At 32.7% G+C, this 26,118-nt stretch overlaps 1 protein-coding gene across 1 annotated transcript; it reads left to right on the forward strand.

The window, feature by feature from the left end:
- The first annotated feature begins 4,744 nt into the window (after window positions 1-4,744).
- Window positions 4,745-24,168, forward strand: LOC119678319 (inactivation-no-after-potential D protein-like). The gene is made up of 14 exons (XM_038090085.1): window positions 4,745-4,878; window positions 8,168-8,238; window positions 16,039-16,128; window positions 16,342-16,464; window positions 19,398-19,464; window positions 19,529-19,698; window positions 19,792-19,882; window positions 19,944-20,299; window positions 20,350-20,502; window positions 22,695-22,766; window positions 22,828-22,939; window positions 23,007-23,149; window positions 23,202-23,498; window positions 23,559-24,168. Exons 1-14 carry the CDS (start codon window positions 4,851-4,853, stop codon window positions 23,748-23,750), a joined length of 1,965 nt encoding a protein of 654 aa, XP_037946013.1. The 5' UTR covers window positions 4,745-4,850; the 3' UTR covers window positions 23,751-24,168.
- The last annotated feature ends 1,950 nt before the right edge of the window (window positions 24,169-26,118 follow it).

The raw sequence follows: 26,118 nt of genomic DNA on the forward strand, positions 1-26,118 counted from the left end.
TTCTTATTTATTTGACAAAAAAATAAAAATTTTTATTATAATATATTATTATATTAATATCTTAGCCATTATTTTCGTACACGATAATCTCCGAAACCACCCAACCAATTTCAATAAAATTTTGTAAATTTATATCGTTAGTTCTCGCTCGAGATAGATGGCTTTGGATATAAATGTTTACAAAAAATGATTATGCTTATCTCGAGAACACATACAGTTTGTATAATCATGAAAACAAAAGCGTCAAATATCGCCCACATTAAAATTACAGTTTAGCGTATTGTGCAAGAAGTTTATTCTTAGACATTCATTGTCAAGGTTATTTTATTAGTAATTTATTTTTGCAATATTGGTCACTAAAATTTGTATTCACAACAAAAAAATTGTATTGACAAAATCACATCTTTCAATACGATCAATAACAAAAAGAACAACCAGTTCAGACCTAACTTGATTGTTTGACCAGTCTGAATTGGCAATTGTGCAATTGTGGGGGCAAAAATGATTTTCCAGCAATTATGGCTGCTAGAGTCGCAATTACTTGTTCATCCTGGGATGGACAATTTACAGTCGAGTCAATTCATAGGACAACTCAGCTGATGTATTGTTAAAAGGCTTGTCTGCAAATATGTTGGTCGATATGCGTACTTTATTATTGTGAAATAGGGGGGAGGGAAGTGCATTGCGAGCGGAAATATCTATTGTGTCCCTTAGTGCTATTAGAGTGTTTCTCCAAGTCCGATTTCTTTAATGAAAGACAGTATAGATCCTAGTCTTGAATGTTGGGAAATACCCTTATAGGTGTTTCTTCCCCTTGTGTATCAATGCCAGGTTTTATATGTAATTTTAGCAGATCATACGTCTTTTATTTTCTCTCCACTAATGAATCTTTATATCAGCGAAGAAAAATGTTAACATATGTATATACATATATACTGTCATTGAAAGCAAATTTTCATTCGGTCAAAATAATAAATAATAATAGTACCATCGGGTAATTCATATCAAAAGAATAAAAAAAAAAATTTTTTAACTCAAAAATTTCGTACAATTTACTATAAAAACAACAAAAAAACCAAAATATTTAAAGTTTAATATTTTGTAGCATGACCAGTACTGCAAGTACAGTCGAACAGCGTGACGGCATAGAAATAATGAGTTTTTGGCACTTTTCTATACTAATTTGGTTCCATCCAACAATTTTTCTTACTTTGGCGTAAGTTTCAGGCGTATAATATGTGCCTTTACCCATTTGTGCTTATTTAATTCAACTAAAAAAATCCATATTTTTTATGTTATGTTTTTTATAAATTTTAATTTTTTTAAATAAACTAAATAGTTAATTGCTTGGCAATACTTCAGTTTACCTGGTGCAATATATAAGTGTGTTATAGCGAACGTTGCACAAAAAAATATTTCGACTACAAAAACAAACGCACACAACAAAAATTAAAAAAAAAACCCTCTACTAAATGTATGGACCATCATTACACTATTAGGGAGGTCTGTGGAAAAGAGGGTATAGAATCTCACAAGAAGGTTCTTCGGCATGCAGAATATCGGGAAGGAGACTGTTTCGACGATTTCGGTACCCTCATGTAAGGGACCCAAAAAAAAACTTTTATAGTCTTTTATATATACCCCTGTAAAATAATTATATGTGCAAAATTTGTTTTTCGTTATTCTCTTCTTAGAATAATGGTACTAATTTTTTTTATATACAGTTGATTCTGTAGTTGAGTTTAACTTCTCTGACCATATATGGAGTTTTTTTTGTATACTATTTGTGGTACCGTTATCATGATTAATAACAATAGGTAGCAAATTTCATAGAAAATAATTATATGTGCAAAATTGTTTTGCTTCTCGAAGTGTCAACAGTAAATGGAAATAAAGTATTATAAAGTTTTTTTTTTAAAGTATTGAAGAGTAAAGAATAATTGGTAAGTAAAATACTTATTATTTATTAATAAATATTTATTATTTTAATTAATTTAGATAAAAAATGCCGCATGGGACGGAATTTTCAAGTGAAGAGTGCGGAAAGATTATTGGAATGAGTTTTGCTGGGATGAAAAGTGGCGAAATATCTGCTGCTGGTTATAGACACCTGAATACTATAATAAACTTATTAAAAAATCTCGAAAAATATGGTGTTATAAGAGAGGCGGCCGCTTACCAACTATTAACAACCGAACAAAACGGCATATTCAGCTTCTTGCTACCAATGAGAGGATGAGTTGCAGACAAAGAAGAAATGAATTAGATTTGTCTATCACTAGGCAATGCGTGCAACAAATTATGAAAAAATACTTAAAGCTAACATATGAGTCGAAAGTTCCCAAACCGCGCCTTACACAAAGACATAAAAATGCTCGTTTAGCTTTTCATGACAAATATAAGTTTTGGGACGAGGAATTCGAAACAGTTGTTTTCAGTGATGAAAAAAAGTTTAATCTAGATGGTCCAGATGGTCAACATAAATATTGGAGAGATATTTGTCATCCACGTCAGAATTGCAACAAACGCAACCATGGTAGTGGTTCACTAATGGTGTGGGCTGCCTTTAGCTCGAAGGGAAAGTCTAATATATGCTTCGTACCATCAAAAATGAATTCGGAAATATACATAAATCTGTTGGATAGCGAACTGATAAATTTCGCTGAAAATATTCATGGAGATAATTGGACTTTCCAACAGGATAATGCTCCAATACATGTTCCTTGTGCTACAAAGAAATTATTTGAAGAGAGAAGCATCCCATTGCTAGATTGACCGGCTATGAGTTCTGACATAAATCCAATAGAGGATCTTTGGGGTATTCTTAGTGCCAATATTTATGCTTATTCGAAGCAATACGATACTCTTAAAGAGCTGAAAAATGACATACTGGACGAATAGGCCAAAATTGACCTCCTACTATTAAAAAAATTGGTAGATTCAATGCCACATAGGATACAGTTAATAAAAATAAATAATGGAAACACATTACCTTATTGAAAAATAAAAAAAATTGAATCACATAAAATAATTAATTGTTTTTAGCAAAAAATGTGAATTGCACATATAAATATTTTCTATGAAGATTTAAAATAAAGTTAATTCTTCACTTAAAAAAAATTAATTTGAATAAAATTGTTTTATTATTTTAATTACACTACTAAACATAAAAACAAATAATAAACTAAATTCACCCTAACAAAATTTGTTGGAGTTTAAATTAGATTTTAAGTACTGCACATATAATTATTTTACTGGGGTATATAAAAATAATAAAAAATAAAACTTATTTTGAAACGCCTAGTAAACCAGAAATCATTTTACCTAATGTGTATAGTCAAATATTGCCTGAGGTATGGCAATCTTGCTTTCCTCAAGAAAAAGCAAGATATGGTTATGGTTATTATAAAAGTTTTAAAGGAGAGATCAGGTTGGATTTAGTTGGATTAGATTGTTTTGGGGCTTCACAATATGCGACAAAATTGGTTTTGCTAGTGTTTGTTATTGATTCAAACACTAGCTTACTTTTAAAACGTCAGATATAGTGAAGCAACAAATGTAGTTTTTCAATTACTACATCAATAACTTCCTTAAGAAATTATACTGTGAATTCAAAACGAGTTAGGTATTGACCTGACTTTAATAGCTGTGTTGCTGAGTGGCATTGATCTATAAAGGTTACGTTTTCTTGAAATTTAAGTTAATTATTGTATATATTTTTTTAAATTCCAATGCAATTTAGTTTTTCGATTAAAAATGCAAATAAATTATTTTTAGAAATTGCAATATTTACTTTATTTAGTTCAACCCACAATTCATATTTTGAGAAGCATGAATGATGAGACCATGTCTATGGTCTTCATCAATTCCAACATTCTTACAATATTTTCGCTACAAATTAAATATTCTTTTACGTTAATTTAATTTACTAAACAGTTGCTAGGAATTTAAGTTATCTATAGATTATTATATCATAAGATGATGATGTAGATGAAATTTTAGTGAATCTCGGAGATATATGTTATGAAATAGTTTCATTACATAGCTTCATTAATAGCTTCATTAACAAATTTTTAGTAATAAGGCAAAAGTTTTAATTTCAGTGAACATTCGAAAAGGCAAAAATTATGTATGTTTAGATATATAAACTAATTTTGGTGTCATTGATTCCCTTATATATACCCAAATCAATCTTTCAAATGATTATGTCATTAAATCATTACATTGTAAACAATGAACTACAAATAAAAAAAATAATGTATAACTTTTATTACATCAGTGCACATTTTAAAGAATTCTTGTTTGTTGGCATGTTTATTCTTATTAAAGCATTTCTGTTCAAAGTACTATACTGAACCAAAAGTATCGATTTATTAGTTTTAGAATTTATATGTCTTCTTTACCAACTTACACTCATAAGCATGCTCTTATACGTGAAGGCATTTTTCTATTAGAGCTATAATTTAAAATATATACGGAAACACAGTATATTATTTTTGACAACTTATGAAATCCTTAAATAATAAATTTCACAGACTCTGTGTCTGTAACATTCAATCTTTGAATTTTACTCTATAACATAACTTTAGGAAATACTTATATAGATATAGATTGAAATCAATATATCCACATTATGAACTAAAAAATCAATGAAGGCAATACTAACATAAAAACGAGAGCTAGGTTAGTGCACCAACCACTTTTGTTTTTTAGTCTTGAATCAGTATAGACGCGAATTCAATAGAGTAATAACGTAACTTATGTTCACCTGAAAATAGATAATTAAAAAAAAAATTAAAAATATTAGTTTAAGTGCAAAAAAGTAGCTTCGCATCTGAACAGACGTCAATATGGTTCAATTTAACTCCGAGAAGTCGAGTAAGTCATTATTGAAAATATTGTTCAGTATATAGAAATGTGAGACATCTTATATAAAACAGGCATCCTTGATTAACTACTAAATTATTTTTTAATAACGAAGGACACTATTTTAAAAACATAATTTCAGAAATAAAATCAGCAATTTATTGTAAAAAAAAATAATTAAAATGCAGAAAAAGTCAATATTTAATAGAAGACACACGTATTATTTTGTTGAGAAGGTTTATCATATATGGTATAACATTTTAGGTTTCATCGAAGTAACCTTGTTAATTGCAAACTCTCGTTACAAACCCATAATGTAGTACTTTCTGTTTCCATACTTAAGTGAAGAGTACCAAAGAGTAAGAACTCTTTAAATAAACTGATAATAATAGCGAATAGTTAATATTCTCCGTTCTTAACTCGTTACATCTACCTTTCCCTTAAATCAAAACAGCGAATTATAATTTAAAGAAACTCATCAATCATAATCATGTTATAAGAAATTTGGCTAACTTTAAAGGTTCATTATCTTCTCGCTTTATCTTCTCGCTTTTACTGAGAATCTAATTATTAAATAATACCTAGAGCATAGTGATCATATCCTTAAAGATAAAGATAAACAGGAAAACTGTACTGGTTTTTTAAGTGACAGTTACCATCAACTCTACAGGCTGAGATGACTGAAATGTTTTATTGCGGTTTACAATATCCAGAGAGAAGTCCGCACACAATTTTACAGCGTGTTTTGGCAATAGGTGCTTTCATCGTGTAAAGTTTAGTATTATTTTCTTGAACCAAAATTTAATATTGCACTAAATAAACATAACTGATCCATCGGATGAATTGTAAAATAGTAAAACCTATTCAACATGACTAATAAAATTCGTTCGCAAGTTACTTCTGAACAAATCCACATACCTTTTTAACGTCAATATGCATAACTGATTGCTTGTAGTATTTTATCAAAGAAACTAAAGTTTTCTGCTGCAATATGAATCAAATACTTTACGGCAAAAATATGCAATTTTATTACAGTAATTTAACCTAGAAAACAATTAACTGTTTTTTCTGTAAGAATAAACAAATTGTTTCGAGACTACATACACATACCTATGAAAATACAGTATATGTCTTACCAATTTACGTGAAAACTATAAAGGGACTGTGTTTTTAAATTAAATTGGTCCAGAAGTATTCCAATTTATAACTTCTAAAAAATAAGTTTCTTCAAGGCCCTCAAAACCTTCATTAGTTATAAAGATTACGTCCGGGTTAAAAGAAAATTTCACCTCCGTGTATAATGCATACGTGTCTCATCTTCAGTTAGAAGTGACAGAAAAACTTATTTGGATTAAGCTAAAACATTTATAAATTCCTCGTAGAATGGATTACACTAACACGTATATATTTTTTATTACTGTGACATAACGCAACAGCTTTTACACTGTGCTACATCAGCAATATCACTCATTACTCCATCATGAAATTGCCACCACATGTCGGCGCATTGACCACTCAGCAATTGTGGTGCTCTGTCATATGAGCAAACGAATTTCTACGTTGCTTGTCAAGCTTCTATTTTGTTTCAAAAATATTACTTCTTTTTTTAGTTAAATATTGTCAAGAATATATTGAAAGGGTACGTCGCGTACGTGTCATAAAACTTGTATGACGCGTGAGTTTATTTAAATTTTTCTAGAGAACAACAACATAATTGCCATTGGATCAAAAAATGTTTTTAAAATTATATTAAATGCATTATATATATATGCTGGTGATTTCTAGATATAAATCTAGAAATTTGCTCAGTTTTAATAATGTCATTTTTGCCACACTTGCGATACTTTAGTAGACAACTTTTAGCTAAAGTTATTATTCCATGAAAGTATCATCTTTAGCAATGAAACCTTTCATCTTGAAACTCTTGTAGAGTCCATTGCTATTTACGTTCCTGCTCATATGCATATGTCCATGATTTAACACCTGGTACAATCTTATATACGTCTTTTGAAACACCGCTATTGCACTTCTTGAGCATTTGAATCCACCGCACCAATCGACACGAGCATCTTTTTGAGATTTTGTTAAATAATAGGAGATGGAATACAACGAAAAAAAAAACTTTCTCACGGCTAAATGATCATGCAATATTTTATATACTGGTGAAAAATGACGGTTCCCTCAGTATGTAGCATTCTCATATCAGTTTTTGCACAGCATCAATGTTTTCTGGCACAACAACTGATTTTGGACGCATCAGTTGTTCACGAATTTCGTTAGTGAGTGAACTGAGGCCACGATTAAAATCATTGTACCAGCGTTTCACAGTGGCAAAGTATGGAGCTTCATCGCTAAATGTAGAAGTTGATCAGTACAGTCTTGTCTTGATAATCCACGTCGAAAGTCGTAATAAATCATCGCACGAAAATTTTCTAGATTTATTTTAATTTTTTTGCGAACACTCAATTTACAAATCACTGTAAATACGAGTACCACAAATAACGTTCTCTTGACAAAAAGCGTATGGTATATTATGTTTAATAATGTCAAACTTTCGTATGAAAACGTCAGATGAGACCTGACAACAACGAGAGTTGCCAAGATTTAAAATATAAATAGTGACTGTCGTATCACATAAATGAAAATCACATATGCGCAACTCCAACTATAACCAACTGGTGACAGTAATCTGCTAATTGTCATTAGCCATTAAAAGTTTCGTCTTATAAATATGGTAAAAGTTGTGGAGATGAAGAAATAGTGGAATGCATCTCCTTCAGTTGCCCACTCTAATTTAAAGCAGATCAAATTTCTTACGTAGTTACGGCTTTAGTATTCTCACAGAACAGTGCAGTGCTAATATCTCGCTCATATGGTGCCATAATTAACAAACGTTTAAGGTCCGGTTTTGAGTAGTGCTGTCACAACGGGTCATAATGTCCTACGTAGTTGAAAAGAGAAGGCTATATATCGTTTCTATAACAGCTAACTAAGTATGTATATGTGCACATTAAGTTGAAAAAATATAAGCTTTCACAACAGAAGGCCATTCTGTACGTGAAATTAATAAGTTTGCATATCAGGCTAATATTAGATATAGTTATGAAACACATTAAGGTTATACTTGACTAGTTTTGTAACAATAAAATAATCGGTAACTAGCAGTATCAAAACAAAAAAAGGAAAGTCTAGACTGAAATGTCTGAATTACAATTATTCCAATTTTATTACAAAAAATTATACATATATAAAAATCTGTTATAATGTTAATAATAAGTAATGTATATAATAATAATTACAGATCAATTTCGCATTGTTACATTGAACAAAACAGGATACAAAAGTTTTGGAATATGCATTGTTAGAGGAGAGGTAAGGAAATTACTCATTTTATATATACCCCAGTAAAATAATTATATGTGCAGTACTTAAAATCTAATTTAAACTCCAACAAATTTTGTTAGGGTGAATTTAGTTTATTATTTGTTTTTATGTTTAGTAGTGTAATTAAAATAATAAAACAATTTTATTCAAATTAATTTTTTTTAAGTGAAGAATTAACTTTATTTTAAATCTTCATAGAAAATATTTATATGTGCAATTCACATTTTTTGCTAAAAACAATTAATTATTTTATGTGATTCAATTTTTTTTATTTTTCAATAAGGTAATGTGTTTCCATTATTTATTTTTATTAACTGTATCCTATGTGGCATTGAATCTACCAATTTTTAAAATAGTAGGAGGTCAATTTTGGCCTATTCGTCCAGTATGTCATTTTTCAGCTCTTTAAGAGTATCGTATTGCTTCGAATAAGCATAAATATTGGCACTAAGAATACCCCAAAGATCCTCTATTGGATTTATGTCAGAACTCATAGCCGGTCAATCTAGCAATGGGATGCTTCTCTCTTCAAATAATTTCTTTGTAGCACAAGGAACATGTATTGGAGCATTATCCTGTTGGAAAGTCCAATTATCTCCATGAATATTTTCAGCGAAATTTATCAGTTCGCTATCCAACAGATTTATGTATATTTCCGAATTCATTTTTGATGGTACGAAGCATATATTAGACTTTCCCTTCGAGCTAAAGGCAGCCCACACCATTAGTGAACCACTACCATGGTTGCGTTTGTTGCAATTCTGACGTGGATGACAAATATCTCTCCAATATTTATGTTGACCATCTGGACCATCTAGATTAAACTTTTTTTCATCACTGAAAACAACTGTTTCGAATTCCTCGTCCCAAAACTTATATTTGTCATGAAAAGCTAAACGAGCATTTTTATGTCTTTGTGTAAGGCGCGGTTTGGGAACTTTCGACTCATATGTTAGCTTTAAGTATTTTTTCATAATTTGTTGCACGCATTGCCTAGTGATAGACAAATCTAATTCATTTCTTCTTTGTCTGCAACTCATCCTCTCATTGGTAGCAAGAAGCTGAATATGCCGTTTTGTTCGGTTGTTAATAGTTGGTAAGCGGCCGCCTCTCTTATAACACCATATTTTTCGAGATTTTTTAATAAGTTTATTATAGTATTCAGGTGTCTATAACCAGCAGCAGATATTTCGCCACTTTTCATCCCAGCAAAACTCATTCCAATAATCTTTCCGCACTCTTCACTTGAAAATTCCGTCCCATGCGGCATTTTTTATCTAAATTAATTAAAATAATAAATATTTATTAATAAATAATAAGTATTTTACTTACCAATTATTCTTTACTCTTCAATACTTTAAAAAAAAAACTTTATAATACTTTATTTCCATTTACTGTTGACACTTCGAGAAGCAAAACAATTTTGCACATATAATTATTTTCTATGAAATTTGCTACCTATTGTTATTAATCATGATAACGGTACCACAAATAGTATACAAAAAAAACTCCATATATGGTCAGAGAAGTTAAACTCAACTACAGAATCAACTGTATATAAAAAAAATTAGTACCATTATTCTAAGAAGAGAATAACGAAAAACAAATTTTGCACATATAATTATTTTACAGGGGTATAACATCAAATAACATCAACAGTATATAAATGATGATGTTTTTATTATATTTTCTTAATTATTGTTTTCTTTCTTAATATAATTATTGCATTACAGTTTCAGTTGAAAATAAATATTTTAATAAAAATATTCTTAGTTTTCTATCATTATTGCACTTTTGTATGTTCCTACTAGTGCATTAAAATTCTAAGGGTAAAGTATAATTAATGCCATCCTGTGTCAAATGCGTTCCTACATTCTTATATTTTTTAAATATAAATTAAAATTACTCTATTGTTTACATTAACCCATTTTGGACCACCGGCTAATTTTGAATTCTTTTTAATATTCAAAGAATATTTTGTATTTTTTAGGGAAAAAGAAAGTGAGAGTAATCTTTCAAATAAATATTAAACTTTTCTCATTTACTTCAACTTGTTTTATTTTACTATTTACTATAGAAATTTTACCAAAAAATTTCAAGTCTGAAATTGCCTGGTACTTAATGGATTAAATAAAGTAATGATGTTAATTTTGCTCTGTCGTAGTTAAGACACTCTTTACACCATGTTCTTGGTATGGCATAGGCTTAACGTATACAGATACTATATTACGCATGATCATACTCCGTTCATTAAGAACACGAATCCAACTAACAAGATCCATGGGTATGAGTAAGCACGGACACTAATGTACGAGGCGAGTTGTTATGATTATATCACTGCAAATAATTTAATGGTGGTAAATTAAGGTAATAAATCTAAAATTAACTAATAGTCAGGAACTAAACCTTGAAGTAAACAAACATGAAAATATTATTACAAGGCTTTTAAAAATAGCTGTAGACCTGGAACATGCCATGGTGGAATAAAGAACTGAACATTTTGTGCAAATAAACCTTTCAGCTCCTTAACAGAGCCATCAGGGCCTAAGCATCATATAAAGATACTTTAATGGCTTACAATATATATATATATAAATGTTGTTGGACGTTAGGACAACGCACCGTCTAACAAATAGCCCACTGAAGTGAAGGATTGATCGAAGTAGACCATGAAACGACTTGGGTCCTTTTTATAGTTCGGATTCTAGGATCTCATTATTGAGTTAAAGCTAAAGTGGCTTCCGTTCGCTAACCACATCTCTTTCTATTGCAAGCAGCTTATTTCCATTTTGTAGGTTTATTGTTTTTTGCCTTAACATGAAATCAATCCATCCAGTAATAAGTGAACAGATTTCTCGGTCAGAAAAGAACAGATTTTAATTTATTAAAGTTTACTTTGTCAAAGGCACCTTTGATATCTATCATGATAGCCATCGATATGCCTACTGAAGTTAGCTCTCTCTCAGCTGCCTTCACGACGTCGTGCAGGGCAGACTCTATGAATCTCTTCGCACTATAGGCATGTGGACCTCTGCTTTAAGTATGTTTCAGTAGCGTAGTGAATTCTAGATAGTCCACTATTACCTTTTCCATAGCTTTAAGCATGAACGAGGTAAGGCTGACTGGCCTTACTGACTGGCAGGTCAATACCCACCGCAGGAGCGCTGTAAATATGCCTTTCCTTTCTGCTTCAAATCTTTCCTCACTGTTCATTCCCTTTTTGGGAGAAATCATCATATTTAAAACTTCCTGGAAAATGGGTTTCCATAAGAGTACTTGGTGAGTGCTATGTTCTCCGTCATAGTACCATTCTGAGTCTGGGTCTTTGGTGACCAAGTTTTGTATCCGACTTACTTAGGAGGTGCTTCACACTCAAACGTAGTGTGCGTTCGCATCACATTTCATGACGATTTGTAGCTTTTTCTTCCAATAATACCCCATCAGTCTGATTACCTCCTGACTAGGAGGTAGTTCAGTTGAGTCGTATGGCAGACGCCACGATTAGGGTGTTTGCATCGCTCCCTACTCTTACTGTAGTAAAGTCTGATAAGCATAGATTAGGGATTTGGATGCAGTGTATCCCCTTCTTTACCATTATGCATGTCCTTATTTTTCAGTTGTTTGTAGAAAGAACAGCTTTGGCTTGATCTAGACCACAGTTGAGCGTGCCTCTTCCGGTCTTAATCGCCTCAGCGTCTTCTTTAGGGCAACACCCTGCAAGCATGATGCCAACACTGCTTGTATCGCCAAACTTGCTGAAATTAGTGACCCTTATTTCGTAGTGTCTTTAATAAAGCTGTTTTACTTCTGCAGTCTGCTGAGAATACTTTCCTTACCTACGGTAGACTCGTAGACAAAAATAAATATCCCTTGGATTGTTGGTTTTTACATTTAATGGTAATGTAACCATCCTCAAGGCGAGCATTACCAACAAACCCTATGTCACCTATACCGCCATCTAGCGGCTCCACGGCGTTCAACAAAGATGCTTTGAAAGCAACTAAGTATTTCTAGCCAAGAGATCCTTCGAATCTTGAATCAATAACACCCATATTGAGATTCGTTGCAGCAGCCTAGGCAAAGGACCTCTTATGGACAGGGCCATAATTTGCGTCTCTTGAAGCCTCATTGTCCACCTTATCAGTGTCAACCACCTCACCTTGTTTAGGGTTTGTTAAAATTTTTTAATCAATTTTATTCCACGATTTGTGAAAACAAATATGTCCACCTGCGGAAAGCTTCGCCAGGTATCCTGAGTTTGTTTACATCCCAGCAGCCAAGCAAAAGGCGTAGCTGTTTCACTTTAGTTTAGGGGCTTTGTTTCTAATACATGAATTCCACTCAATCACATATACATTTAATCATTCTTTCTTATCATTCTCTAAAAGGATGTTTACAGCAACCCCGCCCGACTATCTGCGTCAAGCGATAAGCAGAGACATGACCGTACTTTCACTTCACAGTTGACCTGATAAATAGTCGCACTTTCCAAAGGCTGGTCAACTTAGCAGGACCTGAGCAGATGTGTGCAAACATACCCCTAGCCCCTTGGAGATTACCCTTAACCTGCTAACAAAGGGATCGACTTATTAGGAATCATAACAAGCTACTTTGACCTACGCCCCCCCCCCCACTTTTTACCAGGAATCGTAGTAGGAAACCCTACTTTGACCTGTGCATTTTCTCTTTTAGTGCCTTTAACGACAAGCAAAGATCTACTGAAGTAGTATTCTTATCCTGCTACAACACAGGAACTTTATTCTTACAATAAAAAATTGAGGAGCTAAAAGAGAATATCATGAAGGGGGCACTGTGAGAAAATTGAAACACTCCCAGCGACTACAGGACTCCAGACATCCCTGAACAAAGAGCATTTAAACGTCCTCTATACACTAATGATGGCTGAGGGAAACTTTACGAAATGTCTGGGGGAAACTGGGCAGATATTGCTGGACACTTATTTTTAAAGCTGTGCTATGTACATTGAGACTAGGGAAACCACCGAGGATACTCATTTCTTGGTGGCTACACGAAGAAAACTCTCACTGGTTTGTGAAATATTCACAATCAATAAAACTTAATGGACCATCTTCACTTTTATTCCATTTATATGGACTAAATATAGAAATATAGCTATCGACAATATAGAACCGTGTCTTCTTCAAAGACGCGTTAATATATTAGCACCGATAACAACAAAAATGTTTAGGATAACTCTTTTTTAGGCATGATATCTAAATATTGGCGAAGGCTATGGTAGGTTTCATATCCAAAAAAAGCAGGCTAAAAAGCAGGCAAAAAGACCGCACGGCAAAAGTTTTTCGGCCCATTAGCCTCATTTCTTTTCGGCTTAAAGCAATGGAGAAGATTCTAGATCAATATATCAGGGAAGTTCAAATTAAAGTTTCACCTCTTCATATTGAGCAATATGCTTACCAGTCGGGCAAATTAACTGAGACCGCTATACACAGTCTGACGTAAAATCGATAAGGCTTTAGATGAGAAAGGAATAGCTCTCTGTACATTGGTTGATATTACAGGAACTTTTCATAACCCAACATTCAAATCAATTAAGAAAGAATTGATCGGGAAAGGAATACATCGACTGATCATGAGATGGATTCTCAATATGCTGAGAAATGAGATGATAATCTTTAAAATGGGGGCAAGAGATTAATTGTCAAGTCAACTAAAGTATACCCTCAAAGAGGCGTTTCATCGCCACTCTAATGACTATTGGTCATTGACGAGCTCTTACAGACTCTTGATGACCTCAGATACGAAGTTCAGGACTTTACAGATGATCTGGCAAACTTAACTCTACCATAACCGATAGGGTGCAACTAACCCTTGACATCACTCAACATTGGTGTTATGAGAAAGGACTCTCAATTAATCTAAACAAAATATCACCAGAAAAATCCCCTAACACATCCCCTAACAATAATATAATTTAATAATATAATTTAATAAAAAACACTTACACAAGAACAAAATTGCTACTTGCTCTCAGCAAGTGATTGAGCTCATCGAGATAATATGATATCTATTTATTATATTTATTTTGGAAAGCCACTAAGCGATTAAAAGGCCCAAAGGAAACTGAACCACCCCTAAGGCTGGGAAACGGAAAATGGGCAACGAGTAATGAGAAAAAAGCTCTAGCATTTGCTGAACACCTGAAAACGGTTTTACACCCAATTCACCTACGGGTCATTTAAAAATTAGTGCCAGCATTAGAAATGCGGAAAGTGCTGGCAAGGACGTAACACAAATAACCTCTTACAGACCAATTAGCTTACTGCCAACCCTTTCAAAGATGTTTGAAAAATTATTGTTAACAAAGCTTCCCCCGTGTATTACTCACCAATTTGATTTCCGGCATAAACACAGCACAATTGAGCAAGTTCACCGAGTGGCAAACGAAATTAGAAAGGCCTATGAAGGAAAATTCTGTTCTGCCCTATTTCTTGACAGTGCACAGGCCTTTGACAAAGTATGGCACGAAGGCCTAATATTTAAAATTAGGCAAATTTTTCCAGCTTCTTTCCATAAACTATTGATTTCTTACCTAACTACACGTAAATTCAAGGTAAAACTCAAGGATACAACCACAGATGAGATTGAAGTGAATGCTGTAGTCCCGCAGGGCAGCGTTTTTGAAACCGGTTTTATACCTCATATTTACATCGGATTTGCTAACTAGTCAAAAAATAATAACATCTACGTTTGCAGACGGTACTGCTCTTCTCAGTGTTCATAAAAATTCTTTCACCACTTCCCAGGAACTATAGGCTCATCTCAAGGACGTTCAAAACTGGCTAAACGACTAGCGTATTCGCGTAAATGAACAAGAAAAATACACACATATCCTTTACACTTAGAAAAGATACTTGTCCACTCGTAACTCTTAATAACGTTATTATACCAGCATCCCAAACCGTTACATATCTTGGTATTCATTTAGACCGACGATTGACATGGATACAACACATAGCCGTAAAACAAACACAAATAAAACTAAGGTTCCTTAAATTGTATTGGTTACTCAATAAAAATTCAAGATTACAGCTTGCTCACAAAGTCCTGTTATATAAAACTATGATTAAGCCTATATGGAAATACGGGGCCCAACTCTGGGGTGAAGCCGTCAAATGTAGATATTACACAGCACATTCAGTCAAAAATACTTCGTTCATTAACAGGAGCACCCTGGTTCCTCAGAAATTCCATCATACATATGGACCTTCATGTACATCTAGTTAAAGACGAGCTAGCTCTCCTACGGCAAAAATATGATACTAAAATAATTGTGCTTCCTAACCTACTCGTTTAATATCTTACCAGAACAAGAAATATATCCCATCTAAAAAGATCAGATTTACCGACATACCTTTAATGCATCCTAAATGTATTACCACATCAAGTTCAATTATTATTAAAAATCAAAAGTTAAGAATCTTACGTTTTAAACAAGGAAAGTTTAGGTTTGTGACATAAACTTTAAATGTATATTTTTAGTATGTAAGATTTAAATAACTATTGTTAGACTTTTTAGTGATTCAATAAATAAAAGAAAAGAAGAAGAAAAAAAATATTTATTTCAATTGTGTGGTGTGGATTCGTGAATTACAAAACTTCTCGGATTAGATATTTGTTAAATAATTAGACTGATACAAAATTTGTGAAAGTTCATTTCTCCTCTTCTCTTATGTAATACACTTAAAGTAATACATTTATAGCTTATAATAAAAAAATTTTATTTAACATTTTAACACAATATTATAGGTTAAAGACTCACCCAACACAAAAACTTCGGGAATATTCATCAAAGGAATTGTTCCTGACAGTCCAGCACATGTTTGTGGACAACTTAAGGTATGTACAACTACATTCAAAGAGATTTGTATTTCTTATCTATAATTATAAATGATATATAATTTTATATATATATATGCTGCTATAAAAGCACAAACATATTTATTATTACTACTATATTTTTATTGTTTCAATAATTAAAACTATGAGGAGTAAAAACATAAGCTATTGTAACTAAAGCCATAATATTTCTATACAATTATTAAATTTTAGGTTGGTGATCGTATTATGACTTTAAATAATAAGGATATAAAAAATGCAACAGAACAAGCTGTAATAGAGCTTATTAAAGAAGCTGGTATAACAATAAATATGGAAATACAAACATTTGATAAGGTACGTAAAAATTATAAAACTAAATATCATAAGTTTTGCGTTATCCTTAAGACCCATATTGAAACATTTTCAATCTGTCCTCCTGGCTATATACCTCCAGTTGTATTATCTTATGACATAATCTAACTAAATAGGACGAAAGTTTTCATTGTGAAGGGCATCAAATTAACAAGGGAATTCTGGCAACGATTGTGAAAAGTCTTTCGAAAAATTGTTGAAAGTCTTTCAGAAAAAGAATTCTGATTATAAAAATCGATAACAGCAACCATCATCTGCATTGTTTCCTCTTTTATCTATCAATGTCGGCAGAAGACTCTCGACACAAAAAATTTTATCATACATAAATGTACATTAGAACATCTTGACCACTAAAAAGATATTCCTTAGTGTACAAATGTTATTATAGGTACCATATTCTGCAATGACATAAGCACATTCATCGGTACTCCATACACTTTCAGTAGTCGTCATAACGCTATCCACAACACAAGAGCCCTTGGCCATAAGAATCATTGAACCATTTGGTAATAATCAAATCATCACATCTTCATCAGCACCACGTAAAATCGCGCCAAATGCGTAATATATTATATTACCAAACATGTATAAAGTCCCACATAATCAAAGATATGGTACTTTGAGGAATTTGATATTTCTCTCTGTCCGTCTCATTGTATCGAAGATTAATGTTAGATTAATGTACGTAAAGATATTTATATATATAAATATAAGTAATTACAAGTATATACCAGAGTTCGTATTTGCGTATTCATGAGCGGTTATTTTCAACTCATTCTGCTCAAAAGTCATGAGCAGGCAAGAAACTCTTTTCAGACGATAGCTCACGTTCACGAGCGAGGCCAATTGCAGAGCTCACGCTCGTAAGCAAGAGCAACCATTAAATTAAAACAAAACAGAGCCATTAAAACAAGAGTACGAGCTGAGGCTCATGAGACCTCATCTACTGCTTACAAGAAAATTAAAAATTCATGACATTGTTGTTGTCTTCATTGCACAATTTGGCTCGTGCCACTTTTTATTTGAATTTTGTGCGTTTCCTTAATTAATCGTTTTATATTAATTAAAAAGTTTTGAACTATATTATATAGTGTTTCGAAAAATTTTAAAATAAAAAAATTAATATTTCAAAGTTTTACATGAATGTAGGTCGTGTGCGAGTTAGGCTAAGTTGGATTCTAAATGAGGGAAATTCTAAGTTGTGCCGATAATGTAGTGATGTGTCGATACGTGTTGATAAATGGCTAAATGTGTGCTGTGCAAAAAATCCTAAAAAATCTCCCATTTGGTTTAGCATCAACTTAGCCTAACTCGCACACGTCCGTAATAAAACAATTTGCTTACCATGCGAAAAACAATGTATTATTGTTTCATTATATTATTTTAATAAAAATAGTAATAAGCTAAGTAAATTTCAAACTATATGTTTTCAAATAGCAAATAACGTAATAAAAATAAATAAAGCAAATAAACTAATCAAAAATAAATCGCTTTTTAATGAGCAGTTAGCTCTCGGCTCGTGAGACCTCATGAAATTGAAGGCTCTCGTTGGTGAGTACCTCTTTAATATGAACCAATTTTGGGCTCACGTAATAATTGACTCTTGCTCATGTGCCTGAGGTGCTTATGAGTGAGCAAATACGAACCCTGGTATATACTCTATACTTTACTTTCAATACCATATACTTTTGCACGGAATATTTTCTTTCGATACTTACCAGGTACTTAATATCAAAAAAAAAAAAAAATTGATAACGAAAGATAATTACTGTAAATAGTTTGAACAATGTGTATTGTATCAAAGCAATCAAGAACACAAAATGAGGTACAGTAGATATTTCAATATTTTTTGAAGACTTGTAAAAGTTGCTTATACATTGTGACCGAAAGGTTTTCGGAAATTCTCATTTAAAATTCGCGCGCTGTATATTTTTCGATATTTTAAGTTTATGTAGTTTGGCAGCACTGTCCTTAATTACTATGCCAAAAATGAGCGCGATCTGTCGGACAGTTCGTTTACGGCAGCTGTTGAAACCAGTTCACCTCAGTAGTGCGTTGCGAAAAAAACAATGGAAAAAAATATTGAACAAAGAGTTTGCATCAAATTTTGTTTTTCGAACGAAATTTCGTGTGCAGAATCGTTGCGAATGCTACAAAAGGCTTATGGGGAATCAGTTTTATCGAAAACTCAAGTTTATGAGTGGTACAAAGCCTTTCAGGACTGTCGTACGACCGTCGAAGACATGCCGCGTTCTGGACGACCTTCGACCTCTACCACCGACGAAAACATTGAAAAGGCAAAGGAAATCGTGTTCAAAAATCCTCATGTGAGTGTTAGAGAGATAGCACGAGAGCTAGGCATCGGTCGTGAGATGGCTCGTTTGATTTTGGTGGACAATTTGTGTATGCGACGTGTCAACGCCCGGCTTGTTCCGATTCACCTCAATTTGTTCAACATTATCAACGATTTTAAGGCCAAACATTCAATAAATACCATCGAACAGCCACCGTATTCACCTGATCTTGCACCGTGTGACTTTTTCCTGTTTCCCAACCTCAAATTACCACTCAGAGGAACGCGTTTTGAATCCATAGAAGACGTAAAACAGAATTCGCAGAGGGAACTCAAAGCCATACCGGAAAGCGCCTATAAAAAATGTTTTGATGATTGGAAGAAACGTTGGCATTTGTGTATCGCTTCTAATGGAGCATATTTTGAAGGAGATAAAATAAATATTGATGAAGGTTAAGAATTTTGCGTTTTATTTAAAATTTCCCGAAAACTTTTCGGTCACAATGTATGAATAACAACTGATACTTTCATATATCCTACTATACCAATATACATTCTAACAGTATTATGTGTCAACTTTATTTTTGTAAATAAAAGTTATTCCTTTAAATGGTTTTTTTAGGATGAAGAAAAGACGCAAGATGGATTTGAAAATGGTTTTATTCAATCAAAACAAAAACATTTTACTGGTAAAATTAAATAAACCCAAATTATTAGTCTGGAAAATTATTTAATAAATATTTCGAAAATTAGACCAACCCAGCAAACAATCCATGAAACAACCTCAAATAAGTAAAATTGAAAGTACAGAGAAAAGACCACCATTCACGGCATCAATACGTATCAAAAATTTTACGAATGTAGATGACGATGAGGATACAAGAGACATGACTGGTCGTATACGTACTGAAGCTGGATACGAAGTAAGTTTATTATCTATTACTCTTAGCAAAACGATATATTCTATTATAATTTTCCACATCTTTATTTTATGTATATTTGTTCATTATTTTCAGATTGATCGTGCATCGGCTGGAAATTGCAAGCTAAATAAACAAGAAAAAGAACGAGATAAAGAACAAGAGGATGAATTTGGATATACGATGGGTAAAAAATTGTTTTATATTATACAAAATTTCATGATTCTACATAAATATGTTTATTTTAGCTAAAATCAACAAAAGATATAATTTAATGAAGGATGTTCGAAGAATTGAAGTGCAGAGGACATCATGTTCTCCATTGGGTATTGCTCTTGCAGGACATAAAGATCGTCAAAGGATGTCATGTTTTGTTGCTGGCGTAAATCCGACGGGTATTATGGCGACAGTGGATATAAAACCATGTGATGAGATACTTGAAGTAAATGGAAATGTTTTACAAAATCGTTGTCATTTAAATGCATCCGTAGTTTTTCAAAATATTGATGGTGAAAAGCTTGTTCTCATTACTTCTCGACGAAAAACTACTGACGAAGGTCTATCTGTCAAACCTATTAAAAAATTTCCGGCTGTAGTAGATGACGTAAGCAGGATTATAAATAAAAGTTTAATAATTTAATAAATTTATTATAGACCCGGTTTGTATTTGAACAATTCCCTAAAGCACGATCAGTTCAAGTTAAGAAGGAAGGATTTCTAGGCATAATGATCATTTATGGCAAACATGCCGATGTGGGTAACGGTATATTTGTTTCCGATTTACGCGAAGAATCAAATGCTATGTTGGTAAGTTAAGAATTAAGTAAAATTTATTAATAATCTAAGATCGTAGCAATGTTTATAAATTAATAGGATATGTGTATTAGGTTCAAGAAATCCTTGATTCTGTCAAGGTAGCAAATAAAGGTTTAATTATTTAATAAATTATTTCATATTGTGAAATAAGGTCACACAAATTCATATATTCTAACTAGATCTAGAAATAATTATAATTACTTTATTAATTCGTAGTATATGTAAATCGCAGTAATCTTTTCTCGATCAAAATTGTATTATATATATAATAACCTAAAATTGAAAGCCCAGTTCCTGGATTCATATACTTTTTGTATGAGATTACAAAAACAACTACAACACAAAGAAGATCGTTTTATTTTTCTGTTTTTAAAAATAAATAGCTTAACTTTTTGGCTCGATACATTTAGTCTAGCGTTTTTCTAATTTTCTTAGGTTTTCTCAAAGCTCTCAAAATACGCGTTTGTTTCGGTAATGACTTGTTCATTCGACTCAAATCTCTTACCGCCGTCATTTCTTTAGGTTTAGAAACTGAAAATAGTCGTAGGGAGCTAAATCTGGAGAATATGCTGGATGGGGTAGCAGTTCGTATCACAATTCATGGATTTTGGCCAGTAATGCTTAATCAGCTTTCACTTTTTTCCATTTTCGTAAAAATTCACGAGGTTGTCTTGAACGACGTAGCGTGCTCAAAATTGTATAGTTGCCCACTGGTAGATTACACCTGACGGCAGCACTATTGCATGTGTAGTAACTGCGCGGTAAATTCAAAAAGTCACTGACTTATCAAACCGCCCTCGTATTTGTAATAGCACATTGAATGTATTTTTTGAATGGGCATATTGTTTTCCTTGGCATATCTCCAACTTTTACGCCAATTTTATAATACGGCTTGTCAAGGAACTGTCGACATTAAATAGAAAAAACTGGGATATACTTTTCTTGTATATTAACTTACTCAAACTTAACTATACTTATTTTAGGATGCCAAACATCCCTATTACATTTTAGAATTTACGTGTTTTTTATAACAATAGCACAATTCATGACATGCGCAGATTGATTTATTTATTTAGGATGCTAAAGATTATAATATATGCGCATGTACATCCGAAATTGCACAAGAGCATTGATAAAACTATGATATGAAATATTATTATCTCAACCAGTGAAAATATGAAGTACCTTCTACTCAAAAAGTATCTGAATTTTGTTGTTTGTTAACTACTCCTTAAGTAATAGATCTTTTTCGAAAAATTTTTTGTTATGACATATGGTACAAATTTGAGCGCCATCTGTCAATTAGTTTGTTTACAGCAGCTGTTAATGTGAGACTACATCAAGTGCATTTAACGATTTTTACTATGGAAAATTCTTGTTGTACGCGATTTTTTGACCAAACACGGCACCACTGTCATCGCTCAGGCACCATATTCGCCAGATCTGGATCTGTGCGACTTTTTCCTGTTTCCGAAACTCAAATTGCCCCTTCGTGGTCGATTGAATCGGTAAAAGAGAATTCGCTAAAGGAACTAAAAGCCATACTTTCACGGGCCTACGAAAAGTGTGTGAAAGATTGGGTTAAGCGTTGGCATATGTGTATCGCTTCAGAAGGAGCATATTTTGTAAGACATAAAATAAATTTGGAATATAATTTAAATTTGTGTGTTTTATCTACGAAATCGAAGTACTTTTTGAGCAAAAGGTATACTACAAACGAATTCCTAGATTTGGCAAAATTGAAACATTACACTGCGATAGTCTATAAACCAATAAGTTTAAAATAGATATTCCAAAATCAAAACGGACCGATTCGTTTTAAAATGAAGAGAACCTCGGTTATAATGCGAAAAATATTTGTATCCTATGACTAAATTTGCAACAACGATGGCATTGTATTCAAACGTGTTTCAAAACTAGTTTCTTTCATCAAAGCATGTTTAACGTGCTTTAAAAGTGTTGGTCAGGACACAGTTTATGTATATCTATCCTAAAAGACGACATAAAGTATATTAAGTGTTTATTTGAAGCTTAACAATGAACAGTTTTCTTTAGAACTCAAATCAAAAACTTAATGCTGAATAATAAAAAATTAATATTTAATATCATTTTTATATTACCTAAAAACATTTATACTTAATTACTATATAAATTTATACAATATAATTTAAACTTATTTTAAGGCTGGAATAAAAGTAGGAGATTTACTTCTTGCAGTTAATAAAGATGTAACTCTAGAAAGCAGTTATGATGAGGTACTTATTGAAACAAATTTATTAATTAGTAGATAATTTACATAAAAATTTTTCTAAAAAGGCTGTTGCGTTAATTAAACGAGCAGAAGGGATTGTTACCTTAATAGTTATGAGTCTAAAGAATGATGAAACTTTACGTGCCGAAAAAGAAGTTGAAGAAAAGCAGAAAACGGGTAAAACATGTTTAAAATGCAAGATTAACACTATTTACACTCTATACACTCCTTAATTATTTTACAGAAGCTGCAAAGGTGGAACCTGAGAAACCACAAGAACCCGCAACTGCAGATGTACAAATGAATAAGAAAACAATAATTGAAGTAAAAATTGAGAAAAAACCGCTAGGAGTTATAGTTGTTGGCGGAAAGAACAACTATGTCAAGGTAAATCATGTATGAAAAAAAAACCAAATGTGTTTATATCTTTTGATTACAGACTGGATGTGTAATTACCCATATTTATCCAGAAGGAGCAATCGCTGCTGACAAACGCTTAAAAGTTTTCGATCATATTCTAGAAGTGAATAGTGTTCAAGTAAATTGTGCCGAAATGACAACATTAAAAGTACACCAACTTTTTCATACCAAATACGATAATACTGTAACATTTCAAGTATATCGTGCCGATCCACCGGAATTTGAAAAATTCAATATTGACTTTTTAAAAAAACCTGGTAAAGAGTTTGGTCTTTCACTGACAGAAAATGAACGCGGGTGCACGATTTCTGAATTAGTAATATTTGGTCTAATTTTATGTAAAATAATGTAAAAATAATTAAATTATTTGTTTCAGACTCCAACAGGTTACGCGGAAATCGATAATAAATTGCAACGGGGTGATATAATTACAAAATTCAATGGTGAAAATTTAGATGCTTGCTCTTTTCCTGAATGCTATGCATTGATTAAGGCATCGAGTGGAAAAATTAGTATGGAAATTACTCGTCCAAAACCTGCATGCCGCACTGAAGCTTCAAAGACATAAGTTTTGTAGAAAAAACTTAGAGATGCACTATTATGTTGAATTATTATTTTTATTTATTGTTCGTAACGTTTTTCGAAACCAATTATATATGAAAACTATATGAAAATTTAGAGCTAATGGTGTCAATTTTTATAATATTTTATTTTCTTAAACGCTATATTATCAAAGCACGTGTTAGCATAAATTCACAGCCTAACACATCCGCTTTTTTATGTATATTAAATTTATGTTTTAAACATTTTTATGTAATATGAAATAATATCTCCAATAAATCAAATAACATTATTAAGAGCAACGAAAATAAGGGTCAAAGAAAATAACTGTAATTGAATATAGTAATTTTAGGTTTCAAATTAATTGTATATATACAAAATCTGTTGTTATAATGATAAGTGAAATTTAAATAAAATAATTACAAATAAATAAATAATGATAATTGACCATAATGCTAAAAGTTTATATACGGTAAAACCTTAGTAAGCATATTAATATTCGTTTTATTTTCATTTTGCTTTGTGCTATCAGTCACCAATTCTGAACAAATAGCCAGAGAGTATGTACCCTTTACGACCATGTAGCCCTTGTTTCCATGATAAGTTATGTTCTTTGGTGTTTTTACTCTTAATAGATCCACATAATTCACATTAGTGTGCAGGAATGCTTATGATGTGTTGCACCATGCTGGCGATCATATGTAATATATATAATTCTTGCTGCAGGTCGAAAATCTTCACAACTTCAAATGCATTTGTCCTTCAATAAAACCTCCTTCAATAAACCAAAACTGTCATCGTACATGAACTAATGTGGTTTGAGTTTCGCCCTGTAACTTTTGACTAGGAAATAGAGTTGGTTGGTTGATTGGTTGCAGTGGCAGGTCATAAGATAACTTCAAATGTACCTCAATTAGCGATTTTTCGTCGTTTTCTTACCACATTCCTCGCAAGAACCCTAGTATAGAAGAGTAAAGACTAAATCCATCCTACTGAATTTAGGTAATTTAATAGGTCTTTCATCTTCGCCATTGAGCAGTCTGATAAACTATCACAAAAGAATTTTCCTAAAAACCTATATCTTCTGGATGCTAGAGCTGGGCATTTACAAAGAAAATGTATTATTGTTTCTTTCTATTGCGGGCTTCTACAACTTCTGCAGTGAGAGTTATAGGGAATACGCAGTTTCTCTGCGTGAGTTCCTATACACCAATGACCAGTTAGAACTGCAATAAGCCTTGCAGTGTCTACGCGATCTCTTTTGATCAGTTCCAGGGATTTATTTTTATTATAAGTGGGCCACGTTAACCTGGAAGTTGCATATGACCTTAGTGCTTTCCATTTGTTATTGGCGAGTTGCAGAAAGTAAAGGAAGGCACTTCTTTTGATGGTCTCCAGGGTAATACAAACCGGTACCGCCAGTGACGCGTCTAGGGAGGCACCAGAGCGGGCTAAACTATCAGCTTTCTCATTCCATACGATGTTCCTATGCCTAGGAACCCAGATGAGTGTGATATCGGCCAACCAATTTAGCTCGTCGATTGCTTCTCTACATTCTTTTACTATTTTTGATTTTGTTATAAAGGATTCAAGAGCCTTAATTGCTGCCTGGCTGTCAATAAAAATAGCAACACTACATCTGTTCTCGATGTGGCTTGCAATTTGCCGACAGGCTTCTCTTATTGCTAAGATTTCAGCCTGAAAAACCGTAGCCTCATTAGGTAGCCTAAGAGAGTTATTTATATTTTTAGACGCTGCGAAGATTCCTGCTCCTGCCCCACCACTCGTTTTCGAGCCATCTGTATATATTGAGATATCGTAATTTGCTTTGAAATTTTTCCTTTTCCACTCATTTCTTGAAGGGAATATTGTCTGAAAATTCCTTTCGTACCTAGAATCCGATTATGTCCATATGTTCGTTCCAACCATACGCCTGTTACTTTTAGTCTTACAGCGCTATTACAAACTATGTTTTTAATGTGAAGATCAATAGATAGCAAATGCAGCATCACGTTTAGGGCGTCCGAAGGAGTCGTCCTAAAAGCTCCTGTGATGCCTACACATGCCGTCCTCTGAATTCTGTTAAGTTTGTCGATATTATAGCTCTTGTTTAGAGCCGACCACCATACGACAGCACCATACGTGAGAATTAGGCGTACAATTGCCGTATACATCTAGTGGATAATATCGGGACGAATCCCCCATTTTTTGCCAAACATCCTCTGGCAAGAATAGAAAGCTACACATGCCTTCTTGATACGAAGATCGACATTGTGTTTCCAGTTTAACTTACTATCCAACAGAATTCCTAGATATTTGGTTTTTTCCGATAGTTTTAATTGTTGCCCGTTTAGTGAAGGCAACCTGAAAGCTGG

Source organism: Teleopsis dalmanni, chromosome 2 (assembly GCF_002237135.1).
Source record: "Teleopsis dalmanni isolate 2A chromosome 2, ASM223713v2, whole genome shotgun sequence".
Classification (NCBI taxonomy): Eukaryota; Metazoa; Arthropoda; class Insecta; order Diptera; family Diopsidae; genus Teleopsis; species Teleopsis dalmanni.